At 41.5% G+C, this 12264-nt stretch overlaps 1 protein-coding gene across 4 annotated transcripts in view; it reads left to right on the plus strand.

The window, feature by feature from the left end:
• CTPS2 (CTP synthase 2) overlaps positions 1 to 12264 on the plus strand; it is a 121137-nt gene that overhangs the window by 24259 nt on the left and 84614 nt on the right. For all 4 annotated transcript variants that reach the window (XM_057718982.1, XM_057718981.1, XM_057718984.1 and 1 more), the window contains exons 5-8: positions 6882 to 6998; positions 7146 to 7229; positions 8095 to 8175; positions 11432 to 11583. In XM_057718982.1, the coding sequence (XP_057574965.1) occupies positions 6882 to 6998; positions 7146 to 7229; positions 8095 to 8175; positions 11432 to 11583 (434 nt within the window). The remainder of the gene's footprint in view (positions 1 to 6881; positions 6999 to 7145; positions 7230 to 8094; positions 8176 to 11431; positions 11584 to 12264) is intronic.

Below are 12264 nucleotides of genomic sequence, written 5' to 3' on the forward strand. Positions count from 1 at the left end.
GTTATTAAGATGCTTATATGACTTGGCAAATTGCTCCCCCCCCTTTTTTTTTTAATTGGAATCTAGTTCCCTGACCAGGGATCAAACCTGGGCCCCTGCATTGGGAGCATGGAGTCTTGACCACTGTGCCACCAGGGAAGTCCAGGCAAATTACTTCTCAAAGTGTCAATGTAGTCATCTATAACAATATGATAGTGAAATATTGTAATAATAACAAGATAATAAGAACAGGGTTGTTGCAGAAATTAAATAAGATCATGTAAAAAGCACTTGGCCATGTCTGCATTTAGGAAGTGCTCAATAAACACGTTAGCTGCTCTTATTCTTATCATTATCAGTGTTTGCAAATAGATGTTATGCTGCCTACAAGATCCATTTTGTTAATAGTAGAGCTGATAATCTTAACATAAATGTGCTGTACTATCATATATTAATTATATATTTTGCTGCTATAATGGTGTGGTTGATAAACTTAATGCAAATGTATAAGTGTGCTATACAAAATTTTCTCTCACTTGGTATTTCTTCCTTCACAATTTACAAGGAAAGGGAGGATGCTTACTTTATAATTTTTATTTTTTTATTATTTAAAAATTTTTTTAAGAACTTTGAGATATATTGACATACAATAAACTGCACATATTTAAAGTGTACAATTTGATATTTTTTTCTTATTAGTAATGTACGTATGGCAATCCCGATCTCCCAGTTCATCCCACCCCAACCCCTCCTCCTTTATAATTTTTAAAAATCGGAGTATAACATAAACACAGAAAAGTGCACGTATCACAGATGTATAGCTTGATGTTTTGTTTTTATTTTATTTATTTATTGGCTGCATTGGGTCTTTGTTGCTGCACATGGGCTTTCTCTAGTTGTGGCGAGAGGGGCTACTCTTTGTTGTGGTGCACGGGCTCTTCACTGCGGCAGCTTCCCTTGTTGTGGAGCATGGGCTCTAGGTGCACGGGCTTCAGTAGTTGCGGTACACAGGCTCAATAGTTGTGGCTCACGGGCTCTAGAGTGCAGGCTCAATAGTTGTGGCGCACAGGCTTAGTTGCTCCACAGCATGTGGGATCTTCCTGGAGCAGGGATCAAAGCCGTGTCCCCTGTATTGGTAGGCGGATTCTTAACCACTGTGCCACCTAGGAAGTCCCCTTGATGAAGTTTTATAAACTGAACATGTCTGCATAACTAGGCTTGCTTCCTTTAAAAAAATTTAATATCTAATGCAGTGAATAGTTTGCAAACAAATCGAGGCAATGATAAAGACAAATAGTGTGAGAAAAGAGAAAGGCAGGTAAAAGCTTCAGGAAGAACAACATGTGATATGAGAACAAAGATGTAAACTGGGGCATAGCTTGACTCTGCGGTGAAGGAGACTTACACGGTCACTCTCTTTATTGATTTTCAGTTTTTAGGATCTATCTCCAGGATGCTTCAGAGAAGCCTTAAAAGCAGGAATGTGTCATCAACTTTGAAAAGAGGGATCGCGAGGTGGAGGGGGTGGAGGAGTGCTGGAAGGGAAGGAGGGAGAGCAGAACCTCATTTTACACTGAGAGGGTCTACAGATACTGTTAGTAGTTGGCTGAAAAAGAAGCAAAAGTATCTCAGGTTAGGAAAGTAACCAGTAGAATTAACAATTGAGATTGGGATCTGGGAATGGGGGTACCAGAGAGTTGCATCCTCATGTGTCATAGCAGGAAGTACAACTGCATTCTTTAGAGGGTGTCTGAAATGTCTAAGTTGAGAAAGAGCTGAGCTGGATGAGCTTTGGTTTAGAGATATGGAGGTAACTACCAGAAGAAATCCCAACAGAGAAGTTAAAGCACTTGCCTTGGGGAATCAGACCTGGGAGCGGGAAGAGTGGGGCAGGGAACTCTTGCTTTTTACTGTAAGCTCTGCTGTACAATTTGGTTTTTAACCACGTGCATGCATTATTTTAATTTTTGAAAAAACACTTAATGTCAACTTGAAGGTGCCATTTGGCAATTTCAGTATCTTAAAGATCAGCCCAAGACTGAGTTTATTCAAGCCCAGCAGAGGGTCGGACAAGCCCTCACATCTTTGGTTTACACTGGTTGTTTGTTGAGGAGTACCACCTGTTCCAGTGTGGTAGCCACTCACTACATGGGGCTGTTGAGCTCGTGAAAGTAGCCTGATCAAATTGAAATGTGCTGTAAGTTTAAAATATAACTGGGCTTCAAACACTTAGTATGCAAAAAAAAAAGTAAAATGCCTAATAATTTTAAAAAAGTTGGTGATATGTTGAAATGATAATATTTTGGATATACTCTGGTACATAAATATAGTGTTAAAATTAATTTTTACAGTTTAATTTTGTTTTTTTTAATATGGAAACTAAAAACTTTAAAATTATGTATGTAGCTCACATTATATTTCTATTGGACAGTGCTGGTCTAGTGCTTTCACTGGTTTTTGCTGTTGTTCAAGCAACAGGAAAGAGAAAGGATCCAAAATATGTCCATTTTCCCAGAAGAATTGGTCCCTGGCCCAAAAGTAATGACCAAACCTGAACATTTTTATAACTTTTCTATTGATTTTTTTCCTTACTTTTAGTTTTTGGTAGGTGAAGGAATAGCCTTTTCTTAAGACTACTAACCTTAACCACAGGAAAAGTTCCAAATGTCATGTATATGAATGTTTTTGCACTTTATTCCTTGATCCTGCTCTTTTTTTTTAAAGCATGTTTTTTAATAATAATCACAAAAAAAGAGAAGGGGAAATGTATTTTTTAAAATGCAATTGAGCTGCCCCTGAACTTCATTAAAATATAAGCCCTATTTGACCTTGGGACAAGTCTTCTTAACACTTCTTTTTCATCTTCTTAGCTTTTCTCGCTAAGTTTTTTTGAGAATCCTCATAAACAAAGCTTTTATGCTGTGACAAGTTGTCCTTAGCAAAACCCCTGCTTCTCCATACAGCTCTGATGTTTATATTTGCTTATTGGACACAAGGTCAGGTATCCTTTTGAGTTTGTTTTAGGTTGTGCTCAAGAGTTGTGTTTGTTCATGATGTAAGCTTTTGAAGGACCGTCAAAGCTGATTTTTAGTTTTAAGCATGTGGAAGCTGTTGAAATGTCTCCAAAGCATTTTTTTTGCGGGTAAGGCTTCTACTTCTCAGGCCAGTGGAGCTGACAGCGTTTATTCCTATCACTGCAGGTCATCCAAGCATGAACCTGAAATAGTTTACGCCTGGCTTAAAGGAATAAAAGGTTTCTTTCTTCTTCTTCTTCTTCTTCTTTTTTTCCAAAAAAGGACTCCTTTACTTTAAAAAAAATGTTGTCTGAATCTTCTTGTGTATATATACATATATTTAATTTTATGGAAGTATAGTTGATTTACAATGCTGTGTTAATTTCTGCTGTATAGCAAAGTGATTCAGTTACACATATATATACAGGACTCCTTTACTTTTTTTTAAAATAAATTTATTTATTTATTGGCTGCATGGGGTCTTTGTTTCTGTGTGCGGACTTTCTCTAGTTGTGGAGAGCGGGGGCTACTGTTCTGTTGCAGTGCACAGGCTTCTCATTGCAGTGGCTTCTCTTGTTGTGGAGCATGGGCTCTAGGCATGCTCGCTTCAGTAGTTGTGGCACATGGGCTCAGTAGTTGTGACTTGCGGGCTCTAAAGCACAGGCTCAGTAGTTGTGGCACACGGCTTAGTTGCTCCGCAGCATGCGGGATCTTCCCGGACCAGGGATTGAACCCAAGTCCCCTGCATTGGCAGGCAGCTTCTTACCCACTGTGCCACTAGGGAGAAGGACTCCTTTACTTTTTTATTAAAAATTTCCGCAGCTTTATTGAGATACAATTGACATATAACATTGTATTAGTTTCAGGTGTACACATAATAGTTTGATGTATGTATATATTGTGAATTGATGACCATAATAAAATTAGTCAACATCAATCATCTCACATAGTTGCAAAAAATTTTTTTTTCTTGTAATGAGAAGTTTTAAGATTTACTCTCTGGAGCAGCAACGTTCAGAGAAAGATTCCTTTCCGTAAAGGCAAAATGGATATTGCACATCTCATAAACTTGCTTGCTGCTGCTTCAGTTTCGGTTTTGGATAGATCTTAAAATGTTGTTATGGGTGATATTTTCCCTGTTGTGCGGGGAAAGAATTAACTTAGGACTACTCTAGTGATACTACTGAAAGTTTCTGATCACAGTGACAATAATGGTGAACCAGAGGAGAGGTAAAGGGACTTTCCATATGGGCAGAGAGAATGCAGTACCAGTGTAGGCCATGTGGGGGCAGAAGCAGATAATGTTTAAAGTTTTTGGTTTGTTTTCCGGCTTCCCTGCTTACTCCCAGAATACCACCCATCAAAAAACAGAAAAATGGCTTCTACGGTTTAGTTTAAATGCAGACCTTTTTTTCCCCTAAACATTTTTTTCCCCATTGGATTCTGGTGCATTATATAGTTAGTGGGCCCTTACACCCCTCACCCCCTGCCAGTTTCCTGATTGCAGGTTTTATTTCTTGGGTTTTCATAATTAAGTTTGTCATTCACTTACAGAATGATCATATATTTCTATCTGTTCCATAGCCAGGAGAATTGAATTTTAATTACATTTTGTTGTCTTAAAGTTAGTAAAGAATAATTTCTTCTGTAGCAATGAAATCCTCAGACTTCTTAGTTTGATTCTGTTGTAATTATGGTAACAGGCACTAGAACACTGTGACCTAGGGCTTATATTGAATTTTGAGACCCTTCTGTCCTGTCCTGACCACTAACCTAAACTCCCAGTGCTGCATGCAGGGCTCTGGGCTTGTGCTGGAGATACGGCAGGCAAGTTCCTGCCCTTTGGGGCCTTAGTGTCTAGTGGGGTAGAGAGACAGGAGATAAGGACTCAAATAAAATACAGGCACTTTGTGCTTTGTTACCAGGAAGGGCACAGACAGGGTGCTTGAGGTGGGTGGTCAGGGTCGGGCTTTCTGAGGGGGACACAGCTCTCTGGGCTGAAGGATGAAGGGGAAGGTGGTGTAGATGAAGAAGGTGGGTAGGAGGGCCTAAGGGGCAGGAAGGAAGAGCATGGCCCATCTGAGGACCTGAAAGGTCTGAAGCGCAGGGGTGGCAGGTGGAGGAGTAGGGGGATGGGAAAGGGGCGGGTGGGAGTGGGGGGCATGGGATGAGATTAGAGATATGTGCAAGGGCCAGATCGTGTAGGGCCTATTGTTGCCTGCCTAAAGGAGTTTAGATTTTATTTTTAGTGAAGTAGTGAGCCACTGAAGGGTATAAGCATGGGAGAGATGTATTTTGAGTTTTAAAAGGTCACTCTGCTGCTGTATGACAAATGGTTGGTAGGACAGAAGGGGGTGGAAGCTGGAAGGCCATTAAGATTGGGGGCAGCCAACTTTTTCTGTAAAGGGCCAGATAGTAAATATGTTTAGTTTTGCAGCTCAGAGAGTCTCTGTCACAGCTACTCTACTCTGCCATTGCCGTGCCCAAGCAGCCTTAGGTGATGTGTGAGTGAGTGGGTGTGGCCGTGTGCCAGTACAGCTTCACTTGTAAAAACAGGCTGCAGGCCATCTTAGCCACCCCAGGCTTAGGTGGTTGCCATAGTCCCTGCAAAAGATGGCGTTAGCTTGGGCGCCTAGGGTGGTAGCAGTGGAGATAGCAGTGGAGACACTTGCAAGAATGTTTTGGAAGTACAGCTCACTGGATGGGGTTGGGTGAGGAAAAGGGAGTGGGGAATCAAGGATGATTTCCAGACCTCTAGCTTGAACCAGTTAGTGGCAGGAGATGCTGTTGCTGAGTTGAGGGAGGGAGGACCCAAACAGGCCCAGGGCTCTGGGGACCATGAGTTCAATTTGGGACGTGGTATGTTTGAATACTTACTGATCCATCCGAGATGTCAAGGACAAGTTGGCTTCAAAGCCCAGTGGTGCTGGGAAGAGAGGTTAGGGCTACAAGTAGATTTTGGACCCAGTCGAGTAGCTGAAGCCAGGGAAGGTGGTGAATTCTGGGCCTGGGCCCACCATGATCTCTTCTTCCTTAACATCCAGATCATTCCACTTAGTGCGCAGGTTTTACCCTTGCTTATTGTTCTTTAGCTCTGCCTTATATTCCTCACTAAATTCCGAACTCCTCAGGAGCAGGTTGTCTTAAATTCTTCCCAGCGGCTCATTTTTAGTGTTGGGCCTGTGGTAGATGCTCAAATCCTAAAGAATTAATTAAAAAATCCGTGTGATAATCTTTAAGTATTTAAATCTGATAAGGATGAATGGGTTAAGGTGAATTTTATCCTCGTCTAGAGTAAAATGCTTAAGTAACTTTATTAGAAGTACAATGTAAATTAACATTTATCAAAGGATTATACTGTCAGGAATATTCTCGGGGCTTTTGGTACTACTTGTTTCAGAGAGCCAGCATGTTTTAATAGTAGTAATTTAATTCTGGTAGTACCACCATTACAAGGAGACTGTTCAGCTGCATACAGGGGTGTGTGTATGTGTGTTCATGGAGAGAGAGAGAGAGAGAGAGAGAGGGGGAGAACGCTGTTTCACACCGGGCAGAGCCATGTGGCTCTCTCCTTTCTCATATTGTCACCAGATTTGAATTCTCCCTTCAATGGGACTGCTGGTAGAAACTAACTGATCTCACTCCTCTGTGGTATATATTCTGGATCTTTTTATCTGCTTAGGAATCTGCTTCTCTTTTCTTAAAGTGCTCCTTTTCTTTAAAAAAATTTTTTTTCAATCTTGGTGACATGAAGGGTTGACAGCCTTTTAGTGATCCCCCATTTTGGGGGGACTTCAGTTCTTATACTTAGTATATTAAGACTTGTTCTATTAGTGTGTGTACCACGGAAGCTATTTGATCTCTTGTGTCTTTTTTTCCCATTCCCAGCTGGGTGGCACCATTGGAGACATTGAAGGAATGCCGTTTGTGGAAGCGTTCAGACAATTCCAGTTTAAAGCAAGAAGAGAGAATTTCTGTAATATCCATGTTAGTCTTGTCCCACAGGTGAGCTTTCCAGGCAGGTGTGTAGTCAGCAATTCCTGTAGGTCTTCCTATGATACTCTGTTTATTCCACATTTTAAACTAGGGAGCTATTCATTATCCAGAAGAGCTAGATGTCCAACGTACTGACAGTGCCCCATTCCTTTTCAGCCCAGTGCTACCGGAGAGCAAAAAACCAAACCCACACAAAACAGTGTCCGTGCGCTGAGGGGATTAGGCCTGTCTCCCGATCTGGTGAGTTGAGCAGAGTGGGTAAGTTTTGTGGAATAAGACTTCCATTTCTTAGTGTATAACATCATCTGAGTCCTTTCTAGCTCTCAAATGGTTTCTATGGCTGAGCTTTTTGTATCTGGGAGCCGGGGAAGGCTTATTCCTTCATCGTCAAGCGTCGCTTCACACATTTCTAAAGTGGCCATCTCTTCTTCTCCAGGCCCTCATTTGATTGGCCACACGGACCTCTGGGCAAGTGCAATGTCCTGTCATTTGTGTGGTCCCTGGGTCCCTTAGAGGGAGGTGGGACCTGGGAGATTTTCCTGAGGGCTGGCTAGGTCGGGCTATCCCTGCTCTTATTTATAGCAGTAATCCAGTTATCGCCAGTAGTCTAGGTCAGGGGCTGGCAAGTAAGGGCCTGCAGGCCTGCTGCCTGTAAAGGAAGTCTTCCTACGACATGCTGCCGCTCATTGTCCACGTTTGGCTATGGCTGCCTTTGCCCCATGGCGGTACCATTGAGGAGTCAGGGCAGCGACTGCACGACCTGCAAAACCTAAAGCTTTTACCATCTGGCCCTTTAGAGAAAAGTTTGCCAACCCTTGGTCTGGCTCTATTCTTGTAGTTTTGAAGTAACATTTGTGAGCCTTGAATCTGTTCACTAGAAATGCCTTGACATTCCTTACTGGTGGATTGTGTTGAGTTTGGTTACACTTGCTTGTGTTAGTGCTCAGACCAATTTCTAGTAGCCCAGTGGAACGCCCAGGGTAGAGAAGTACACACCCGGTCAAGTCTCCTGGAGCAAAATTAACGTAGCGTCCTCCTGAAAACCAATGGCGGTGTGAACAGCCCGATTCCTGCCTGCTAACCCGTGCGTAATTGACTTTGACAGATTGTTTGCCGAAGTTCAACGCCCATCGAAATGGCTGTGAAGGAGAAGATTTCTATGTTTTGTCATGTGAACCCTGAACAGGTTAGTGCTGCTTTTTAGATTTGATTGCCTTGCAGGCACTTCTGCTGATGCCAGCATTTTACACCTCTTAAATTATTGTATTACTTTTCACAACATTTATAAAAGCTTTGGGGTTCTCATATGCAACTATAGCTCCTTTGCCCTTAAGTGAACAGTCTTGAGACTCCTGACTCCTTAAATAGATTGTGTGTTTCACTCCTTATGTTTTAGTTATAGGGACAAAACCAGGTGGGTTTTTTTTAACTCGCAGTCCAGCCTCAAGAGAGGGAACCGTTGAAGCCTGCTTATCGTCTCTTCATCTTGTCTTTCCAGGACACTTACAGCTTTTACTTCGATTTCTCCTTTGTACTTGTTACAGCTTAACTCACCCCAAACCACACATTACGGTGACATTCACACTATCACGTCTGATTACATCAGTGGCCTCAGTTCAATTTATTGCTAAAAAACCACCGTGATGTGGGTTCAGGTCCTCTGTTCTGCAGGACTTTCCACCTGGGTATCTGAGAGCTGGCTTTTCTTTTTTCTTGCATCTGCTTATCTCTGTTTCTTGTTTGCAATAAGGCTCAGGCACAAGGGATTGGAGTTTAAAAAGTGATATGACGTGTGTTCAGGAAAAGGGTTAGGTTTGGCAGAAACCTTTTGTCTCCTTCATATTAGCTTGGGGTTCTCTGAAGCCTAAAAACCACCTAATCAGATTTCTGAGTCTCAGGAGGCAGGCTGATTTATTTACTGCCTGATGCTTCAGGGTCAGTGCACAAGCCTGAACTCCTTTGAAGAATGTGATGGCAGGTTTAAAGCACTCTCCTGTATCTGTGTGTCATCAAGCCATTTTGGTTTTGTTCAGTTGTTTTTTGTAAATACTACTTGGTGTAGGTATCACACACATTTAACTTGGTTTCTGAAATAGAAGGAGGATATGGCTTTTAGAATTGGCTTGCTGAGAGCTCTGAGAACAGATGATACAGTCCAAACTTCAACCATATAGAGTTTCTTTTCTTGTTCTTTTTTTTTTTTTTGGCCGCACCACACAGCTTGTGGGATCTTAGTTCCATGACCAGGGATTAAACCTGGGCCACAGCAGTGAAAGTCCTAACCACTGGACTGCCAGGGAATTCCTGAGTTTATTTTCTTTATAACTATAGATTCTGAAGGATGTTCTGTCTCATCAGTTCACAGGCTAGTTTATTGGCCACTTTTTGGCACATTGCTTTTTTTAAAAAATTTTTTTATTGGAGTATAGTTGATTTACAATGTTGTGTTAGTTTTTGCTGTACAGCAAAGTGAATCAGTTATACATATACAGATATCCACTCTTTTTTAGATTCTTTTCCCATATAGGTCATTACAGAGTATTGAGACGAGTTCCCTGTGCTATACTGTAGGTTCTTATTAGCTATCTATATTTTATATATAGTAGTGTGTATATGTCAATTCCAGTCTCCCAATTTATCCTGCCCCCCCCCCCCCCAGTAACCATAAGTTTGTCTTCTACATCTGTCAGCACATTGCTTTTTCTCATATGAGTTAATTCTGCCATTTCTTAGTTCCTGGTGAACTTGCATTTAGAACTCTTCTAACCTGGATTGCTGAAGAGGGACTGGAAGGCCACAGGTGTCTCTGTGATGTTCTCTGTTATCATGATATTTGAAAAAGTGTCTCGAGGATGAATGAGTAAATAGCTCCACACGCCACACCTTCCACTTGTGGGAGTTGTGGCTGTCCAGAGATTTATCAATAATTTTAATTAATATTTGGGATGGAGCCTCATATCAGTGACATCTTGGCACTTTGAATTGCATCAGGGAATGCACAGGTGAGACACAGTAGTCTTAAGTATCAAGTTGTCGATGTCCAAACAACTTAGGAACCCTTGGTTGGATAGCTATGGATTTGGAAAGACTGAAAACATAGAGTTGGCAGAACATTTCTTGGCATTTGTTTAGAATGTGGCAGATCCTTAAATGCCTGCCAGTAGCCCTTTGCATGTACTTGAGAGGGTGGTGAAAGCTCATTAGGGTGTGAAAAACAACCATACCACCTGGAACTTAAATGAGCCTGTCTCCCCTCACAGGTTTAATTAATTTGACTGTGTTCAATATGTGCTTGTAAATTTACCCACATAAAGGGAGTAGACAAAAGCAACTACAACAGCAGCAGCAGCAACAACAAATGAGTGAACAAACCACATACCCACACTTAGAAGACAAGGTGTCTGTGTTCATTGCTACTGCCTTAAGCTAGACTTAGAAGATGGTGCCTTGGGCCATGTGTCTTGGATACTGACAAATAAAGCATTCATGTTCTAACACCCCCTGGGGTTCCTGCAGTTCAACTCAGACACTACCTGGAGTGAGCATCAGACTCTGCAGGTCTTTATAAGACTGCCCTGCACTTCAGACACCAGCCACAGGTTTCTGTTGTCCCAAGCCACCCACACGTCTGCCGGGCTGGCTCCAAAGTTGAAGTTTCCCATAACCACCTGAAGTTTGATAATTCTCTAGAATGACTCACAACTCAGGAAAGTGCTATACTTATGACTACTGCTTTATTATAAAGGGTGTGAGTGAAGAGCCAGATGGAGAGACACATAGGGCAAGGTCTAGGAGAGTTCCAGGCACAAGAGCTTTTGCCCCTGTGGAGTCAGCGTGCACCACCTTCCCAGTACATCTGTATATTCACCAGCGAGGATGCTCCCCTGAGTCCTGGTGTTCAGCATTCTTATTGGGCTTTCATTACGTAGGCATGATTGAGTAGATCATTGGTCACCTGACTGAACTCAGTCTCTAGCCCCCATCCCCTCTGTGGAGGTCAGGTGGCTGAAAGTTGCAGCCTTCTAATGACTTGCTTGGTTTTTCTAGTGACCAACTCCCATTCTGAAGTCATTTCGGGGCCACCCTGAGTCACCTCATTAATCCAACAAAGTTATCTTTATAACTCAGGAAATTTCAGATGTTTTTGAAGCCCTGTGCCAGGAACTAGGACCAAAGAACATGTATGTAGGGGAAATATACATATATACTCTACCATAGCATCCGTGGTTCCAGATGTAGAATAGTGACTTCAAAGTTTTGTAATTAGGTCAAACTAACCTTGTGTTAATTCTGACTCCTGTTTAGGTTGCTGGGTTCTTGGTTTTCTTCTGTCAGTATAAATAAACTGCCATCTCCCTTGAGTTTTGGCTCATTCTTGAGTTCATTTTTGTGGCATATTTGAATTGTTCAATTAAATATGGTGTTTTATCATCATTAATCAGGTCATATGTATCCATGATGTTTCTTCCACCTACCGAGTACCTGTGCTTTTGGAGGAACAAGGCATCGTTAAATATTTTAAAGAGAGACTGGATCTGCCTATTGGGGATTCTGCAAGTAATTTGCTTTTCAAGTGGAGAAATATGGCTGACAGGTACTGTGAAAGGAATTACTAATGTAATTTTTCATAATTCTTGGGTTTAGGGGTAGGACTGAGCTGTACCTTAACAGGTAACTATGTAGCATTCCGATCTCCACATGGGTGTGTTTGGTTCCGGAAATATCTAAAGCTCTAGCATATTGTTAGGGTGTTTTGCTGTACTCTTTGAAGATTTCCAGGGCCTTTGATTTTGCTCTACTTAAAGCAAAGTGAATTGAAGGAATTTGGATTCCAGGATTTTTTTAAACTTTTGGAAGGATTTTGATATATTTATTAGTTTATTATTTAGTTTCTGAATATTTTAAACAGTTTAAACTGCTACAGGCTTTGTTTTGTTTTGCTTATTTTTAAGATTTGGCTAATGTTTCTTAAAGAAAATCCTTCTGAATGGGAAGTTTTGGCTATGGCATTGTTGTTCTACCCTGCAGTTATTAACTATCAGCATCGGTATTAAAACCCCCTGATAGGTTTTAGCTTTAAGAGTCATATTAATTTCAGCAAGGTTTGTCTAATTTGATGTCGTATACAGATTAAATCCCCATCACCTGTTTTCTTTTACTTAATGTTGATGAGGCGTGACTCTAAAGTCCCGGCTGACTTCTCGTGCTGCTGAAGTAGAGACAATAGGTGCAGTAGTTACAAATGTAGGCTCTGGTGTTACTAAGGAGTAGATCT

Source organism: Hippopotamus amphibius, chromosome X (assembly GCF_030028045.1).
Source record: "Hippopotamus amphibius kiboko isolate mHipAmp2 chromosome X, mHipAmp2.hap2, whole genome shotgun sequence".
In the NCBI taxonomy this organism is placed as follows: domain Eukaryota; kingdom Metazoa; phylum Chordata; class Mammalia; order Artiodactyla; family Hippopotamidae; genus Hippopotamus; species Hippopotamus amphibius.